This window comes from Typopeltis vanoorti, chromosome 5 (genome assembly GCF_054136105.1).
Source record: "Typopeltis vanoorti isolate ZY-2024b chromosome 5, IOZ_Tvanoo_1.0, whole genome shotgun sequence".
In the NCBI taxonomy this organism is placed as follows: domain Eukaryota; kingdom Metazoa; phylum Arthropoda; class Arachnida; order Uropygi; family Thelyphonidae; genus Typopeltis; species Typopeltis vanoorti.
Window position 1 is genome coordinate 169,927,283 of NC_143553.1, and position 19,254 is coordinate 169,946,536.

Genomic DNA, 19,254 nt, shown 5'->3' on the forward strand with positions numbered 1-19,254 from the left:
TTTGTTTCCAGTTAGATTTGCTATCCAGGTCTATGTCATGTTTTAATAGTCTCTTGTGTTTACCTTCTTCTTCAACCTAGATCAGTCCACTGCTAGAATGAAGGTCTTCCCCAGTTTTCTTTATTCCCATTCTATTTTCAGCTTCTCTCATCCATTTCATTCCAGCAATCCAAACAGTTTTATCTTGCCATCTTTTTCTTGGTCTTCCCATTTGTCACCTGCCCTCATTGGTTCTTCTTTGTATCAGTGATTTAAGCTATCTTGCATTGTTATATCTTCAGTATATCCAGCCCATCTCCATTTTGAATGCATAAGTTTTAAAAGAAGTATACCATGAATAGACATATCGATACAAAATTAATAACGGAAAACTCACGTACAAAGATTATTTAATAGTATAATTTTCGCCTGTGTGTCACAGGCATCTTCAGTACACATTAAGCTCAAATTAAACAATAACTGACAATTCCAAAAAGTGCCACCTAAGCAGCTGGTTTAAGATAACTAAAAAGGTCAATAAATTTCCTAACAAAAAAAAAAAAAAAAAAAAAAAAAAAATCTATACAATAAAAAGTTAGGAAAGATTAGCTGATTTGTAAAGTACTATCTCCTATAAAGGGGATAGATGTAATGAATGCCTTTATAAAGAAACATGTGAAACTTTACTTCATTCTCCTAACTTAAACAGATCCGACGGCTTACGTCTATCCTCTTTATGGGAGATAGTACTTTACAAATCAGCTAATCTTTCCTAACTTTTTATTGTATAGATTTTTTTTTTTTTTGTTAGAAAATTTATTGACCTTTTTAGTTATCTTACACCAGTTACCTAGGTGGGTGCTTTTTGGAATTGTCATTTATTGTTTAATTTGAGCTTAATATGTACTGAAGATACCTGTGACACACAGGCGAAAATTATACTATTAAATAATCTTTGTACGTGAGTTTTCCATTACTAATTTTGTATCGATTTTGAATGCATAATGTAGCTGATGATGTCTCCCGTACATCTATTCTCAATCTTTTTCAAAGGGATGGTATCCTGTCTTTAAATCTCACACCAAGCATATTCCATTCCATTCTTTTCTGTGTAACTTTCAATTTGTGAATCATATTTTGTTAGGTTTCACTACTATACATAATTACAGCTTGTCTCCTTGTCTTATTCCTTTATTTATTGGAAAATTTTCACTTTTCTTATAGCTTGATAACAGAGGTGGCATGACTATGTATTTCAAGGTTTCTATGTAAGTTTTTTCTATTTCCTTTTTCAAGAGAGATTCTAGGCTAGCTGAGTCTACACATGCTAAATTTTTCAAGTCTACATACGCTAAACAAAGAGATACTTTCTTCTTCTTCTTCTTCTTCTGCAGCTTCTCCCACTTAAGTAGGGTCACTATTGATGATGAGTCTCCTCCTCCTGTCTTGGGCTGTCACCACATCCAAGTTCTTCATCCTCAAGTCCTCTTCTACCAGCTCCCTCCATCTCTTCTTTGGCTGCCCACGCTTCCTCCTGCCTTGCACATCCATCTGCATGACCCTTCTTCCCACATATTCGTCCTCCCTCCTCATCACATGACCAAATCATCTCAATCTTGCCTCCTGTATTTTCGCTCCTAAGTTCGTAACTTTCACTGTTCCCCTCACATAGTCATTTCTCAGATGATCCTTTCTGGTCACACAGCACATCCACCTAAGCATTCTCATCTCTGCTACTTCCATCCTGCTGATGTTATTTTTCCTCAGGGCCACAGTTTCTATAGCATGCGTCATAGCTGGCCTCACTACTGTCCTATAGATTTTGCCTTTCGGATTGATCGGTACCCTCTTATCGCATAACACTCCAGCCATCTCCCTCCAATTCCTCCAACCTGCTTGTATCCTGCATCCCACTTCCTTCTCAGCTCCTCCATCTTCTTCCACACTGTTGAACCTAAGTATCTAAAGTCCCTCACCTTCCTGATGACTTTTCCTTCCAGCTCCAGATCTGTCTCCTGGCCGCCGTCCACTGTGCAACACATATACTCTGTCTTACTTCTGCTCAGTCTCATACCTCTCTCTTCCAGTACTTTTCTCCATCTTTCCAGTTTAGTTCCCGCTTCTTCTCTTGAATCTACACACAGCAAGATGTCATCTGCATACAACATTGTCCAAGGCGCATCTTCTCTCACCTCCTCTGTCACCACCTCCATCACAATGTTAAACAGAAATGGACTTAATGCTGACCCTTGATGCAAGCCAACTGTTACTTGAAAACTTTCTGTCTGTCCAAGATAGGTCTGAACACTTGTCTTCACATTTCTGTACATCTCCTGCACCAACCTGACATATTTCTCTGGAACCTTCTTCTCCCTCAGACACCTCCAGACTTCTTGCCTTGGCACTCTATCGTATGCTTTCTCCAGATCAATAAATGCCAGATGTAGCTCCCATTGTTTCTCTCGAAACTTTTCCATCATCTGCTGTAACCCAAAGATAGCATCTGTTACTTATCATATATATATTTATTAGGGAATGCTGGTGATTATAAACACCTATTTTGTTGTAATGGAATAGGACCAATAAGAGGATTTAGGATATGCATGCATTATAGTGCTCAGTTATACTGTAAAGTAATCAGTTAATTGTAACATTAACCTGAATTAGATATCCAATGATGAAATATGCAGAATTTTACTGTTACTAGTGGATATTAAATCCTGCAAAGTTGAGAAAGAGGTATTTATTTTCCCAAAATATTTCATTATATAGATTCTAACCTAAATATTTTTATTTATTTATCTTTATTATTATTTTTTCTGAGTTGTTGCAGTCATATGACATCACTGGCCTTTTTCAAAAGAAACACACTAATGTAGTTTCTCTCTTGGGATGCTCTCTGCATAGTTTAGGCCCAGCCAGTGTTTTTGAACCATTTGTCACTATCTTTCTTGTCTTTCTTCTCTCTAATAAATCTTTTTGAAGACTTGCAATATGACCTATATATGATATTTTTCTTTTTTGTATGTTCTTTATTAGTTCCAGTTTAGCACCCATCATCTCCAAAACTTCATTTCTCTTCTTCTTCTGAATCCATAAGCTCTTCAGTGCTCTTCTGTACGTCCACATTCCCAAAAACATAAATTCTTCTGCTGTCTTCCTTGTTCATTGTCCATGTTTCTGCACCATAGTAGACCAGATAAAACATTTAATAATTCTTAATCTAGTTTATTTCAGTTATTATTATTATTTCTCTTGATGTTAGTATATTCTTCATTCTGTTAATGGTTGATTTTGCAATATTTAATCTTCTCCTAATCTCTCTTTTGAATTTTCCATCCTCTGTAATTAAGTGACCTAAGTAAGTGTAACATTCAAGGTTTTATACTTGGATTTGTAACTTTTGGATATATTTTTCTATGCTTACTTTCATAACTTTTTTTTTGAAATTTAATATAAGGCCATATTTTTTACTCTAAGTATTTATTTGTTCTGTTAACTTCTGCAAGTCTTCCTCTTTCTCAACAACAATGCATAACGAAGATTATTTATATTTCTTCCTCTTGTTTTTACTCTAGTTTTCTAGTTACTCTCAAAAATTTCTTAACTATAGAGTTTGAACAGAAGAGGAGAAAGCACACATTCTTGCCTAACACCTTTTTTCATTTGGAAAGTTTCTGAGAGTTCTTTGTTGATTTATATGTTTGCAGTTTGGTTTCCTATGTCATTTCTGTCTGTTTTTTTCTTTATTAATGTTTCTATTAATTTCTTAGGGTGAACACCATGGCATTACTAACCTGTTACTTTCACTTCAATTCTTTTTAAAGTAATGGAGAAAACAATCAGCTTCTTTGTTATTAGAAGCTGATAAATGATTTGTCAGTATGGATTTTACCATTATCAATCAACAAGAGTTTCTCGTGCTTATTTCTCCTATTTTTCGACAAACACTGTGAAAAAGTTAGGACACATTCAAGTGGTTCTTGATTTATCTAAGGCATTTTATCTGGTTTGGCACTGCAGCTAATTAAGCCCAATCTGTTTTTTCTTCTGAAATGGGGATTCCACATTTGTTGGTGCATAGATCTTTGTCTTCAAACTTGCAACTCATGCAAATTCCACAGGAACCTATTAATTCACTTTTTATTTTTTTTATTATTATTATTACGGGCAACTCCAAGGAGTCCTTAGTCCTTAGACTCATCGAGAGAGGCCCTAAACATCATGTCAAGAATTATTCAACTCATTTGAACTCATCAATTATCCGTCCTCCACTCATTGAGTCTATTTGCCGATGCATATTATCTCCATCATCCATTCCATTCCCTGGTCTATAGCAGCAATACCCAACTGTATATTTTGTTCTGCTGGCCTCATTCTCACACCAGATAGCCTCAAATGTGCTATTTTCACTATCCTGCTGTCGAACTTCTATTCTCTTTGGCTACAGTTCATCGGCTATCATCAATAACACTCCCCCCATTTCTCTCTACCCCCCCCCCCCCAACACACTATATCCTTCACATTCTATCATGCTAACTATATCATCTTCTGTTAGCCATGTCTTACTAATGCCAATAACCTTTGACTGGGATGAGCCAACCAAGGCCAAAAATTCCTCCTGCTTGTTCCTTATGCTCCTTGCATTAGTGTACACAAAGTGCAAAAGCCCCCTAGTAATAAACAACCTGACATTACCCTGCCTATCATACTGTAGATGAATTGAAGATAAGGATTTTGAATGGTGAAAGTTTTTTTCCCTCCCATTATGATGACTGAAAAGCTGTTTATTCCTATTCAAGATTTTTTGCTTTCACATATTTCAAAAAAAAAACAAAACAACCTGTTCTGTTTATTTCACTTTTAATCACCGTCATATTTTTTTATTATTTTCTTTTATGTTTTAAAACAGTTTTAACTTCATTTTGCTAGTAACTTAGAAAACTAATTTTTATCTTAGATGCCAAACAAATATATAAAACATGCACCCTTTTTTAACAGTGATATCAATGTGTTGCTCATTGGTGATCCCTCAGTGGCTAAATCTCAACTCCTTCGTTATGTTCTTCATACGGCTCCACGAGCCATTCCAACCACTGGCAGAGGTTCATCAGGTGTTGGTCTCACTGCTGCTGTTACTACAGATCAGGAAACAGGTTAGGATGCTGGATGTCACATTATTAATATAGTAGTTGAATTCATTTATTATGCATGGTTTTAATTTTTATTATATAACCAAAATCTGTACATTTCATCGGAGAATGTCATTTGAAATGTGATGTAAATTGATAGGAAAGCTAATCAGTGGGACTGTACTTAAAGTGGGCAGTAGCATCAAGAGAAATTTGATGAAACCATACAGCATTCTGAACTATCAAATTTTATCAATGAATAGTAAATGCGCTTTTCCTGAGGTGAGTACAGTAGCTCTGGATACCTAGTAGGGACAAATATGCAATATCCTGACTTACCTCAGTAGGTAAAATAGATGCAAAAGAGGAAGCAGAAGAAAGAGTCTAGTTGATATTAATAAAGACTGGAACAATGATTCCCAACTGAAATAGAAGTGAAGAAAGTGGTGTTTACAGTGCCAACCTTCCTGCCAGAAAATGCAATTCATGAGTGTTTTCATTCTTAGAATAATATGCTCTGATAGTTCTCTAAACATTATATGAAAATATATTTCACACCAAGCAATGTAAAATCAGTTTTTTAAAGGATATAATTTATTTGTCTGTTTCAGTTCTAGCATCTATATTTTGAGTAAATCTGCATTGTATAAAACTAGATAAATAACAGAGTTAGTTACCTTTATGTATACTTTTCAAAAAAACTTCATAATCGATCAAAATTAGGACAAACTAAGACAAGGGTTTGCTCTGCCAATTAGCCACTTTAAATGTCTTAGGTTAGTTATTTTATGCAAAATGAGTATATGCTAATTCCTTTTGATTATAACAGTTATTCTTTAATGCATGTTAAATATACAAGAAATGTAAACAGACATCAAAGTCACTTCATATATTGTGGATGTAACTGATTTCTTGTATCTGGTGACTTATGTTGAAACAGAAATGAACTGTTCAAGTAAAAACAAGTAGTTCGTTAAACATAATGATGATATTAATATAGTCTGCCTGCTGATAAATAAAAAAAAAATTAATGATGCGTAAATTAGGCAATGGGAAGAATTCAGTGAGTTAGATGTTACAATAACTGACCTCGTTGCATCAGGAGCAGGAGAATCTTGAGAGACAAGTAATGTGATAGGTGAGAATAACAAATGAAATATGAATGAGAAAATAAGAGTGGAGAGTAAAGACTTGAATGATTGTGAAGTTTTCGGAGATGGTCTTGATTGGGAGGATGAATGGCGAGTAAGAGCGACTAACTTGCAGAGAGAGAGAGAGAGATAGAGAGATAGATCAGTTGAAAGAGGAGGTGGAATGTCTCGGGAATGAGATGAGAGTAGGCGAAAAGAGATGAATGCAAAGCGAATCAGAGGAGGAGTGAGAGAGATTTATGGAATGATAGAAGAGGAGAAAATAGAAACAGTAGAAGAGAGGGAATGAGAGAGAGAGAGAGAGTTATGGGAATGATAGAATAGGAGAGAATGGAAACAGTCAGAGAGAGCAAGTGAGAAGAATGCGAGGGAGTGCTGGAACCAGGGATAGAGTGATGACAGTACAGCAGGTAAGTAGGGGAACACTGAGAGAAAGGGTTAGAGGAGAGAAAGTGAGGGATGCAGGTGAGCAATCAAGAAACAGAGTGGTAAGAGGTGTGATGTATGGAGACTTGATGATCCAAGGTGTGCAAGATAGGAAGCCTGAGGAGTATTTGCCTGGAGGAATGATAGAAAGTGTGGCTATGGCAATTGAGCGGGATAGATGAAATGATTGTGATGGTGGGCATGAATGACTTGAGAGGCAGTGTAAATCAAGTGGCGAGAGATCTGAGATTCGTGCTTGAGGTTGTACAAAAGAAAACGCAAACAGGAAAGATAGTGTGTTTGTTACACAATTATGATAACGAGGAGCTTAGCAGAAGAGCAGTAATAATGAATAGCATAATAGCTAGCATGTGTCAGAAGAGAGGATTGGAATATGTGGATGTTTGGAGGGCATTTGCGGACAGAAAGGAACTCTGTGCGAGAGGCCGCTTGCATTTTAATGAGGAAGGATGTAGACATCTGGAGAGATTGCTGTTTTCCAAACGAGTCGGTGTGTCAATGCAGGGAAACTAGAATTCCCAGGTTGGATAGTAGAAGGGGTGGCCTCTTGTCAGAATGGGTGCTTGGGGGAAGGGGGATGACATCAGGTAACACAGAGTCCAGTGGGGTCTGAAGGGGATAATGATAAGTATAGAAGCAGTGACATTTTTATGCTTTATACTAATGCCTGGAGTGTAGGGAATAAAGGAGATGAATTGGTGGCATTGATAGCGTCAGCTTGGCCAAAGATTATTGGGATCACTGAGATGTGGTTGATGGAAGATGATATAATAACAGGAATAGAAGTAGCAGGATACAGCATTTTTTGGCAGAAAAGGAGGGGAAAACATGGTGATGGAGTACTTCTTATGATAAGTGATGACTTATGTCCTCTCAGAGTGGAGACTTTGGAAGGCAGTGACACTAATGTTTTTGAAAGCATATGGTGTGATGTAGATGTGGACAAGACAGGATATTTAGTGGAGTGTTCTACAAGCCAAGGAGTACAGAGAGTGGGGAGCAGGAGATGTTTAGGCAGTTGAGTTTGGCAAGTGCAAGAAGAATGATTGTTATGGGAGATTTTAACTACAGCAGTAAAAGCTGGGAAGAGGAAAATGCATGTAGTAATAAGGGAATGGAATTTCTATAATTCTTGAGGGACAAATGTCATAGGCAACATGTAATAGTGGGAACAAAAGGTTCAAGAGATTTGGATTTGGTCATAGCATCAATAGAGCTGATAATAACTGAGATGACACCTCTCCCCCAGTTAGAGAGAGAGTGACCATCTTGTTTTGACTTGGAAGATGAATACACATGCAGGAATATCAAAGAAAAGGGAACATATGTGGAATTATGAGGCGAATGATTATAATAATCTTGCATATCAACTTTGGGCAGTTCCATGTAGGGCAGAATTGGAAGGCTAGGATATCATTAGTGCCTGGGAAATTGTGAAGGAATATTTGTTAGCAGCAATAGTAAGCTGTATTCCACAAGTGAAGAAAACGTGGTGATGGAGTGCTGCTTTTGAGTACTGGTGAAAAAAAGATTATGGAAGAGATATAAGGAGAGGGATGGAGAGAAGATGCATGAAGAATATAAGACTCAGGCCATAAGAGTGACTAGGATGGTGAGGAAGGCAAAACTGGAATATGAGAAGAGATTGGCACTAAGATTCAAAGATAAATCTAGGGAATTTTTAGCTATGTGGCCAGCAGGAGGAGAAATAATTGTGGAAGAATGACATTGTGAGATAAAAATTGGAATAAAGTGACTGATGCAGAAGCAATAGTGTACTTATTCAGTGAGCACTTTATTGATGTATTTCATCCTGGAGAAAAAGGTTTTAGTACCAGAGTGGTAAGGCAGGTTTGAGGTTTAGAGGTGCAAGAGGAGGGTGTGTTCCAAATACTGAGTACTCTGGATGTCAGTAAAGCTGTAGGACTGGATGGTATTTCAACACTGGTTTTGAGAGAATGTGCTAAAGAACTGACAGCTCCTTTGACTTGGCTTTTCAATGAAAGTCTGGCTATGAGAAAGGTTCTCAAGGAAAGGAAAGAAGTTAAGATAGTGCCATTACATAAGGGAGGTTGCTGGAAGTGTCTAATTATAGGCCAGTTTGTGTGTCATCAGTAGTTATTAAAGTCTTGCAGAAATTAGTGAGGGACTATATACAGTGTTGGACAGATGAGGGTAATGTTATCTCTGAGAATCAACATGGATTTGTTAAGGGGTGCTCTTGCCTAAGTAATATGATTGCCTTTTATAATAAAGTGACGAACATTTAATGAGGAAAAGGCATACTCTGCCATTTTTTCAATTTTGCAAAGGCATTTGACAGAGTGCCACATGATAAGCTGATATTTAAGTTACAGCACATGGGTTTAGATGTCAGGTTAGTCAACTGGAACAGGATTGGCTGTGTGATAGGTATCAGTGAGTTGTGTATGGTGGGGCAATATCAAGGAAACAGAAGGTTACAAGTGGGGTTCCACAGGCCTCAGTACTGGGACCTGTATTGTTTAACCTTTATATTAATGATATTGTCAATGGATTGCAATGGGATATTCAATTGTTTGCAGATGATGTGAAGCTGGGAAGGGTTATTAGTAATAGTACAGATGTGGTGGCCCTGCAAGAGGGTTTCAGTAAACTAGACAGATGGGAAAATGAATGAGGATGTCAGTTTAATGCAGCAAAATGTAAAGTCTTGAAGTTTGGGATACATCGATGGGTGGCTGCATTCTTGATTGGAGGAGCTGTACTGGAGGAAGTAGGGGAGACAAGAGATCTGGAAGTGATGATCGATAGAATACTGAAATTCAGGGGACATGTTGCAACGGTGGTGAAGGTAACCCAGAGGATTGCTGCAATACTGAGAAAGACGCTGACCTGCAGAGATAGAAGGGTTATCATTCTATTGTATAAGACCCTGATCAGACCATACTTAGGCTATTGTTTTCAAATTTAGTCCCCAAGATTTGAAGGAGGATAAATTAACTGTGGAAAGGGTTCAGAGGCAGATAACAAAGATGGTTTCAGGACTGTACAATGTTAATTATGAGGATCAGCTGAGGGAATTTGGACTGCAGAGTTTGGTGGATAGAAGAAGGAGATGTGATATGATTGAGACTTTTAAACTGTTGAGAGTCAGTTACAGGGTGGACACTGGGGAGTTCTTTCACTTGATAGAGCAACGGGAAGGAGCGATGACAAGGGGCCATCCCTGGAAGTTACGAAAGGAAGCTGAGCAAGAAGGTGAGGAGTGGTTTCTTTGTGTGGAGTGTGGTGGAACCGTGGAATGCATTGCCTAATAGAGTGGTGAGAGCAAGAATGGTCAATGAGTGCGAGGAGTGGTATGATAGGCTTTGTGTTTCCTAGAAAGGACCTTCCAGGATGAGTCTCTTGACTCTATGGAGGCCTGAATAGTAATAATAATAATGATCAGTTTCTTATAGCATAACCCCCACAAATATACTACTAGCATCACACTGATAGTCATTTTTTATACACTCACAATTCCAACATATTCAAATTAATCTGCAAGTACTGCATATCAGCTTCATTCCTGATTTCCCTGCCAATCTTTACATCAGCAAATAGCTGTGCCTCCTGTCAAATCCTTCCCAATATCAGTAACGTACACATTAAATAACAGTGTACCAAAGTGATCTCTAGGATACACTACAGGTTACCTGAAATCTTGCAGACTCATATCCCATATATACTACTTCTTGATGCCTGTCAGTCATCTATCCTCTTATCTATGCTAGTATTTTATAATCCAGTCCCATATTCTGAAATTTTTTCAATAGTCTTCCATTCTGTATTCTATCAAGAAGTCCAAAAGTATCATGGGTGTATCCATTCCCCTTATCTATAGTATATGATCAAGTTGCTCAAACATGACCTTCCCTTACTAAACCCATGATGTTCATTATAAAGTATAGATTCTCTGCCAACCCGTTTCTGTATACAAGCCCTGACCAACTTTTCCAAAACTTCACCACAACTTCAGAGGTACTCTTAGGTTGATAGTTGGATACATAGGTCTTTGTTCCACCCTTGTATGTACAATGGAATTACCATACATTTTTTCCACTTCTGTGGAATCTACTCTGTTCTGAGACTCAAGCTATATAACCTTGTCAAAGGAATAGCTAGTTCAGCTAAACACTCTTTTAGCATCTTGTAGATATTCCATCAGTCCCTTATTGCCAAATTCTTGTTCAGTTTGTGCAACAGTTCTTCTAGTACCTATTGGTACCTGAGTTTCTTCATCCACTGAAGAGGCAGCAGTGACCTCAATGTTGTGTACACCAGGTTGATAGCTTTGAGCAAAATGGGAACTCATTAGTTGAACAATCTTTTCTGCATCTGCTATTCATATACCATCTGAATTCAGTAGTTTCATATTCATTCTTTTACTTTTACTTCCAGCATAATGATAGAATTCTTTGGAGTTGTCTTTAGCTTGTAAAGCTAGTTTATTTTCATACTCAGACTCAGCTTTCTGTACAACAGTTGTGACTCTTCTGGCCTGCTCCTTATAATTTTTATAACCGATATTATCCATATGCACACAGTATTACTTCCACACAAACTTTTTCTTACGAATTTCTTGTTTAATAAGACTACACATTCCAATATTACATCATGTGGCAGCGAGTTTGAAGCCATTTGGTGTGAAGTGCAATCTAACAAGATCAATTACTTAGGGTGTTGTTACAGACCTGGTGGATCAGTTGCTAGTGATGAAGAAATCTATCACCAAATAAACAAGATGAGCATGAAAAGAGTAATCATAATGGGAGACTTTAATTATCCAGATATTGATTGGATAGCAGTAGAATCTCATGAGAAGAATGAAAATGCATTTATTGAGCTGTTGCAGATAACTTCCTCAAGCAGCATGTGACAAAAGGAACATGAGGTCAAAGAGTGTTAGATTTGATTATAGTGTCAGAGGGCATTTTAGTTAAAGACATAACTATTCTTCCTCCGGTTGGTGACAGTGATCATGCGGTACTCACTTAGGAAGTGACTAAGTTTATACGAATGTTCCGTTCAGAAAAGGTTACATGCTGAACTACAAAGCAGGAAATTATGACCAACTGAGTTCAGTGGAATGGGATTGGTTGCTGGATAGGAAGAATATCAACAGTGCATGGGAAGCATTTAAACAATACTTAAATTATGCGATATCAGAATATTTTCCAAGATTTCAAAGCATAAATAGGGTAGGAGTCAAATGGATGTGTAATCTTATTAAGCAAGAGATTCATAAGAAAAGGATTGATGTGGAAGGAATACCATGTGCATAAGGATAGTGTCTGTTATGAAAATTATAAGTAGCAGTCTAGAATAGTCACAACTGTTATATGGAAAGCAAAGTCTGGGTATGAAAAGAAACTGGCTCTGCATAATAAAGATAACTCACAAGAATTCTATTGATATGCTGCAAGTAAAAGAAAGAATGAATATGAAAGAATAAGTCTTCTGAATGCAGATGGTGTGATGAGGGTGACAGAAGCAGAAGAGGTTGTTCAACTAATGAGTGTCCATTTTGTTAAAAGCTATCAACCTGGTGTATGCAACATTGGAGGTGTACTGACTCCCTGGAGGTATCTCTTAATAATAATTTAAGTATTTTTGAAATGCCTTCCATGCACTGTCAATACTCTTCCCATCCAAAAACCAGTACCTTGGTGCCAGCATACTCCTCATCTAGGCATAATTTCCTGCTTTGTAGTTCAGCATGTTAACTTTTCTGAAAATAACATTTATAACTTCCCCATTCATGAGTGTCCTTAGTGTGGACTACTTAAAAGACATAGGCACCACCCAAATGTCTATGTATTTGCTTTTTATTAGTCCATTTTTATAAGGTTTCACTGGCCTGACAGCTGTATTGAACTGGTTGGTTCTCTTCAGAAAAAAGGCAGAAACTTTAAGAGCAAAAACTCTCATTCAGTAGTAATGAACTTGAAATGTCAGAGAAATGTATTTTTCGTAAATGAACTCTCAGTCGGTGTGTAAAAGTAATTACTAAAATAAATAATAATCCATTAATAGTCTGTGCATTTTATCTTGTTAGACACCACCTCACACTATATAGCTTCAAACTCACTGCCTCATGGAAAACTTTTGCTATTATTGCAGCCGTAGGTCTCAACTCTAACTGGGTTCGCATTATCTAATATCATTAGCAGCACACCCCTTCTCTACTATCCTGTCTATCCTTCCTAAATATAGTGTACCCTTTACACTCGATACCATTAGTTTGTCTAGTAATTAGTATTAGTAAGATTATATGAAAACAGTGGTCTTAGTGTATTTATACTTCATATGGAATTGCAATTTCTGCTAACTATAATGTTTTTGTGTGTGTGTGTGTGTGTGTGGTTATATTTCAGGGGACAGACGTTTAGAGGCTGGCGCTATGGTTCTAGCTGATCGAGGAGTTGTATGCATTGATGAATTTGACAAAATGTCTGACATTGATAGAACAGCTATTCATGAGGTTATGGAACAAGGAAGAGTGACCATTGCTAAAGCTGGAATACATGCTAAACTGAATGCACGTTGCAGCGTTTTGGCAGCAGCTAATCCAGTGTATGGAAAGGTATTCTCTTTTTTCTTTCTAGATAGCTGTTAAATGAATATAAATAAGTAAACAATATTCATACACACTTTTAAGGCATATGAAATCATTTTTCAGAAAAACATGAATATTTGAAAAGATATTCAACATACTTCAGATCTAAATTAAAAGCACTTATTTAAACACAAATTCATCCATCCATTATCATGTTATTCCTGAACTAGATTTTATTGATATTTGGTATCTTTATGAAAATATTTTCATAAAGATACCAAACACTAAATTTCAATAAAATCATAAAATTATTACTTTATATTATGTTTAATGGACTTTGTCCATTAAAAAAAAGGTTGCAAAGTAATAATTTTGTTTTGTCAGATGGAATTTAATGAAATTTGGTGTTTTAGATGGCCTCTAAATGATAGTCAACTCAGTTTTGGTTTAAATAATAAAACATTTTTAAGCATTTACACAAATCCCTAAACATGAAAACTATTCTGAGGTTGGGTTATTTGTGATTATACAGGTGAATCATGATATCATGAGTGGAAGAGGACACCAAATTTTTTTGGAAACTGGAAGAGACCTCCACTAATCAAAACAGTGGTGTTTACTGGATGAAATTAATCGACTACTGAAGGTTGGCATTTCACCAATTTGAAAGATATCAAATGTTTTTTTCTGTTTTTCAGCAGAAATACTCACTAAATTTTCAGTGTTTTCAGAGTTTCCTTGTGGAAATGAGCCATATCATGATAAGGTATGATTGAAATAGACTTGAAAAGGTTGCATATTTTAGTACACTAGTCCATTAGTGACCCAGAAGTTCTGAGTGTCGAATAGTAGGCAGGAGATATTTCCTGAGATCATCAGTAGATTGAATTTTGGGGGGAATAATAGTGTAGTAAGCCATTCAAGTGCAAAATAGATGGATTCAAGGTTGTAAAAAAGTTACGTCTGATAGTCTTTGCAACGGATGAGAAAGCAGGACTTCCATTTGTGCTGGATGCAGTTTTTCTGCTTTTGTTTGTGATTAGTTTTTGATGACAAAAGACAAAATACATGATCATCAGCAAACATCCAGCCTCGTCAATGAAACTGACACTCAATGGGAAAAATATTGATCAAGTGTCAAGATATAAATATCTTGGTTGCTGGCTTAATGAACGGTGGTATCCAGAAATAGATATAAAGACAAGGATTGAAGTTGCCCAGCAGTCCTTCATGAAAATGAGAACACTATTCTGCAATAAAGACCTGAACATGGAAGTCAGATGCCGAATGCTGAAATGGTACGTGTGGTCTATTCTACTCTATGGAGTTGAAACATGGACATTGAAGGCAACAACTATCAAGAAAATCGAAGCCTTTGAGATGTGGCTATACAGAAGACTGCTAAAGATATCACGGACAGAAAAAATTACCAATGAAGATGTCTTAAAATCCATTGGCAAAGCTAAACATCTTGTACAAATAATCAAGAAACGAAAAACATCATATCTTGGCCACATCATGAGAAACAGCAAATACCAACTTCTACAAACTATTTTGATAGGAAGAATTGATGGCAAAGGAACTAGAGGAAGAAAAAGAATATCATGATTTGACAACATCAAGACGTGGACAGGAAAGAGCAGTGCACAACTGCTCAGATTAGCACAAGAGTGCAGTTTGTTTGCCAAGATGGTCGCTGACCTTCGATAGAAGATAGCACAATAATAAAAATAAGTTTTTGATGCACATAATTTGCTTCAAAAAGCTTTGGGATATGCTTGATGCCATGTGAATTTGGAATGTTCCTCCATGGAGGAAAAAAATTGATATTAATTGATGATATGCCTAAAGGACTAACAACAGACATTGTGTGCTCAGAAGAATCATTGATGATGCAAACTTTCAATTTGAGAAACATTTTGAAACCTCTAAGTAATTAATAAACCTTGCAGTGCTCAAATGATCCAAGCTTTAAAATCTATAAAAATATCTTAAACACTGTCTCCAGTGGGTGTTAAGATAATTTAATCAACTTCAACACTACTGAGACAGTTTTGTTTTATTCCTCATAAGAAAGTTTGCACTTTCCTTCCCCTTATTTTCAATAATAATTCAATCTCCAATCAAGATCAGATTTTCCTTATTGACATGCATTACATATTTAGTCCTTCCTGGTATGAAACATTTCTTAAAACTTGCCATTTTCTTCCATTCAAGACATTAACTTCTTACCTGCGCAACTGTTAATGCTATGTAAATTCCAAATCTGTTCCACCTTAGAAGACTTGTTGAATTTGGGATGACACCAGAAACCTCCTAAAGAAAACTTGATGCATAAAAGGACAGAGTGCGCGATAGATTGCCCTCCCCCCCTCCCCCATTTCTCTCACACACTCTCTCAAGTCATTTTCTCATAGATGCTTTCCTTATAGTGGAAAGTATCAATGAACTGATGTGCCAGTCCATTCAAGAATGCAGTCAGGGATGGATATCAATACTTGAGACAGAAAAAGCTATCAAAAAGCCTGAGATGTAGTAAGGCAGCTGGAGTAGTGATATTCAACCACAAATGCTGAAATATGGAAGTATAAATGTTTTACAGAGGTCACACTGAATAATTGAGACGGCTGAATTCCAGATGATTGGAGTAGAGCTCTCATAGTACTCATCTATAAAAAGTGAATGTATTACGGAGGAATTTCCATACTGAGATGTTCCTTGTATGTTTTATCATATCAGAAAAGGTTGAGAAAAAATGTGGAAGGGAAACAGAGAAGAACAATTTGAGATGAGACCAAACGGAGGTTGTAAGAATCAGATTTTCACTTTAAGACAAATGGTTTGAGAAATCACAGATATATAACATGGATCTGTATTTAAGCTTTGTAAATCTGGAAAGGGCATATAACAAGGTACCAAGGTAAAAGCTGTTCAAAATGCTACAATTGCATGGCATAAATGGTACATTATACCAATCAGTATATAGTCTGTGTTTGGGTTGTGAGTCAGCAGTTAGAATTGAAGGAGATACAGGAAGATCAAGTGTGAGGAGGACACACACACACACACACACACGCGCACACTTTTTGAGTGTGTTTATGGATGGGAACGAGAAAGTTGTCCAAGCAGACTAGATGTAAGTATATGAAAAAGCCAGGAGGTAACTTATGTTTAACACAAATGCCAGAAGAATCAGAAACAAAGGGGCAGAGTTCATTGCATTTGTGAACGTTTTGGCCTAAGATTATTAGCATTAATGAAACTAGTCTGTCAGAATCAGATGTAGTAACTGGAATCGAATGTAAAGGGTATAGTATTTTTAGGAAAGACAGAAGTGATATCAGAGGTGTGTGTGGGTGGGATACTAATGATATCAGATGAATTTTGTCCATTTAGGATAGAAATTCATGAAAGTAATAATAGGAATAATGTCTTATGTAGCAGTGAGTTTGAGGCTATCTGGTGTGAAGTCAAGGCTATCAAGATGAAATATATGGTGGGGTGTTGCCACAGACCTGGTGGTTCAGCTGCTGAGAAAGATGAAATTCATTGCCAGATTACCTGATAGGTGCTAAATGAGTAGTCATTATGGGTGACTTAATTATCCAACCATTGATTGGGTAGAAAGGAATTCTTATCATACTGGAGAATTTATTGAGTTGTTGCAAAACAGAGTATTAGTTCTGATCGTAGTGCGAGAAGGGGGTCTCAGTTGAGAATGGGACTGTTTTACAATAAATTGATGACAGTGATCATGCTGTACTGAGAAATAGCTAATTATTGAGTGGTGCAATTAGGGCTGGTTACTTGCTGAAATCTGGAAATTATGAAAACTCAGGAGAATACTATCTTTGGTCTCATGTTCCTGTCCTCTCATGAGTCATCTCCATCTAGGAGGTTAACTGTTATGGATCCATAGCAGTTAACCTTAATGTACAGTAGATGCATAAGATAGTAAGGCTCTAATCTCTTCCATCTCACAATTAATATTCATTGTCTGTAGATATGTTTCTCTATTTTGAGAGATGAAAAACCAGAGTTGCTAAGAGAAAAACTTCATCTCCATATGAGACTGGCTAACTCACTGTTTGATCGAAAAATACTTGATAAAGGTTCCTCTCATCATAGACAGGATTTGAACCTGGGACTTTCCAATCAAATTGCTCATATTACCAACTGCTGAGTTATGGAGACTTGTCCCATGGTATCAGTTATTGAATTATCAATACATGGGAAGCTTTGAGAAGATGCTTAAATGAGGCAATATCTGAATGTATTCCTAGAGTCAGAGTGAAGTGGATATACAATCTTATTAAATAGGAGACCCATATGAAAAAGATTATGTGGAAGGAATATAATGAGAATAAGAGTGAGAGGAATTAGGAAATATATAAAGAAGAAACCAGAAAAGTTATGAGTATTGTATGGAAGACTAAATCAGAGTATGAAAATAATAGCTGCATGCTCAAGATAACCCAAAAAGAATTTCATTACTGTGTTGCAACTAAAAGAAAGAATGAGTGTGGAAGAATTACTTTGATGAATGATGGTACCCTTGTGTTAGAAGCAGATGACATTGTTCAAATAATGAGTGCTTGCTTGATTAAGATTCTATCCACTAGGTGTACATGATATAATTTACTGTGCTGCCATTACATTGGACAAAGAGACAGATGTGCATTAGAATGTGACTCAAAAGCTGCTGCATAACCTGGATAAGAATTCTGTAATAGGGCCAGATGGGACATCAGCATGTATGCTAAAGGAATGCTTGGCCAAATTGACTTGTCCTTGACATGTTTGTATAACTTGAGCCTCAGCTCAGGAAAGATTCCACAGGAATGTATGATAAGTGTGTTGCAAAAAAAAGAAAAAAAGAAAAGAAAAAAAAACGATGCCTAGCTACTGTCATATCAGTATCTCTTTGGCAATTTTATAGCAAGAATTCACATATAGAAATGGATTGACAGACAATTTATAATTTGCAAAGAACAACATGGTTTACTAAAGGTCATGTTTAGTAACTTGCTCATATTTTATAATATTACAGCTGGGTTGGATAAAAGGAATGGATACACTATGTATGATATCGTTGACTTTGTTAGAGCATTTGATAGAATACTACATGAAAGGCTATTGCATAAACTGGAGAACTTAGGATTGGAATAATTGGCTTGGATAACTGGGTGGCTGACAACAGGTATCAGAAAGTTGTATGTGGTCGGTGTGAATCTACCAGATTTGTGGTGTACCTGAGGAATCAACCTTGGACCATTGTTGTTCAATCTATATGTTAATGATATTGGGAAGGACCTGTTCAGTTGTTTGCTGATGATGCAAAGATACGCAGGGAAATCAGGGATGCTATTGATATACAGTGTTTACAGAATGATTTCAATTAGCTAGGACAGTGGGCCAATGATAATGGCCACCAATTCAGTGTCGTCATCATCATCATCATCAAATTCCTGCCATGTACCCTCAAGGGGTGTACAGGATATGACAGTACTACATGAAAAAATTACATCATTACTAACTTCCTATCTACAATTTTCCTCCAAATCAGTCTGTTACTTGTCAAGACTCCAACATTATCAGATCTTATATTTCTATCGTCTAAGGCACTTTGTACCGTATCAATCCACCTATATCTTGGTCTTCCACTGGGTCGTTTTCCTGCCAACCTGGCAGAGAACACTTGTTTTGCTAATCTTTCTTCTCCCATTCTATTTAAGTGACCATACCACCTCAGATTAGCTCTGCTAACGCATTCCTGGATGCTGACAATGTCAAGTTCTTTCCTAATATCCTCATTTTTAATATGATATTGCCATTGATGCCATCTGTTCACGCCTCTAATCTTTCTCAGGACTCTCATATCTGCGGTCTCTAGTCTTTGGTCAAGTGTTTTACTTCTGACCCAGCTCTCAGATCCATAAGTTAAAATTGGTTTGAACACAGTCTT

The 19,254-nt window shown here is 36.8% G+C and overlaps 1 protein-coding gene across 1 annotated transcript in view; it reads left to right on the plus strand.

Annotated features, from left to right (window-relative positions):
- The window catches only part of Mcm3 (minichromosome maintenance 3), a 322,450-nt gene that overhangs the window by 173,030 nt on the left and 130,166 nt on the right, over positions 1–19,254 (plus strand). Inside the window, exons 9-10 of the mRNA XM_090392917.1 lie at positions 4,981–5,135; positions 13,108–13,316. Coding sequence (XP_090249043.1) covers positions 4,981–5,135; positions 13,108–13,316 — 364 coding nt within the window. The remainder of the gene's footprint in view (positions 1–4,980; positions 5,136–13,107; positions 13,317–19,254) is intronic.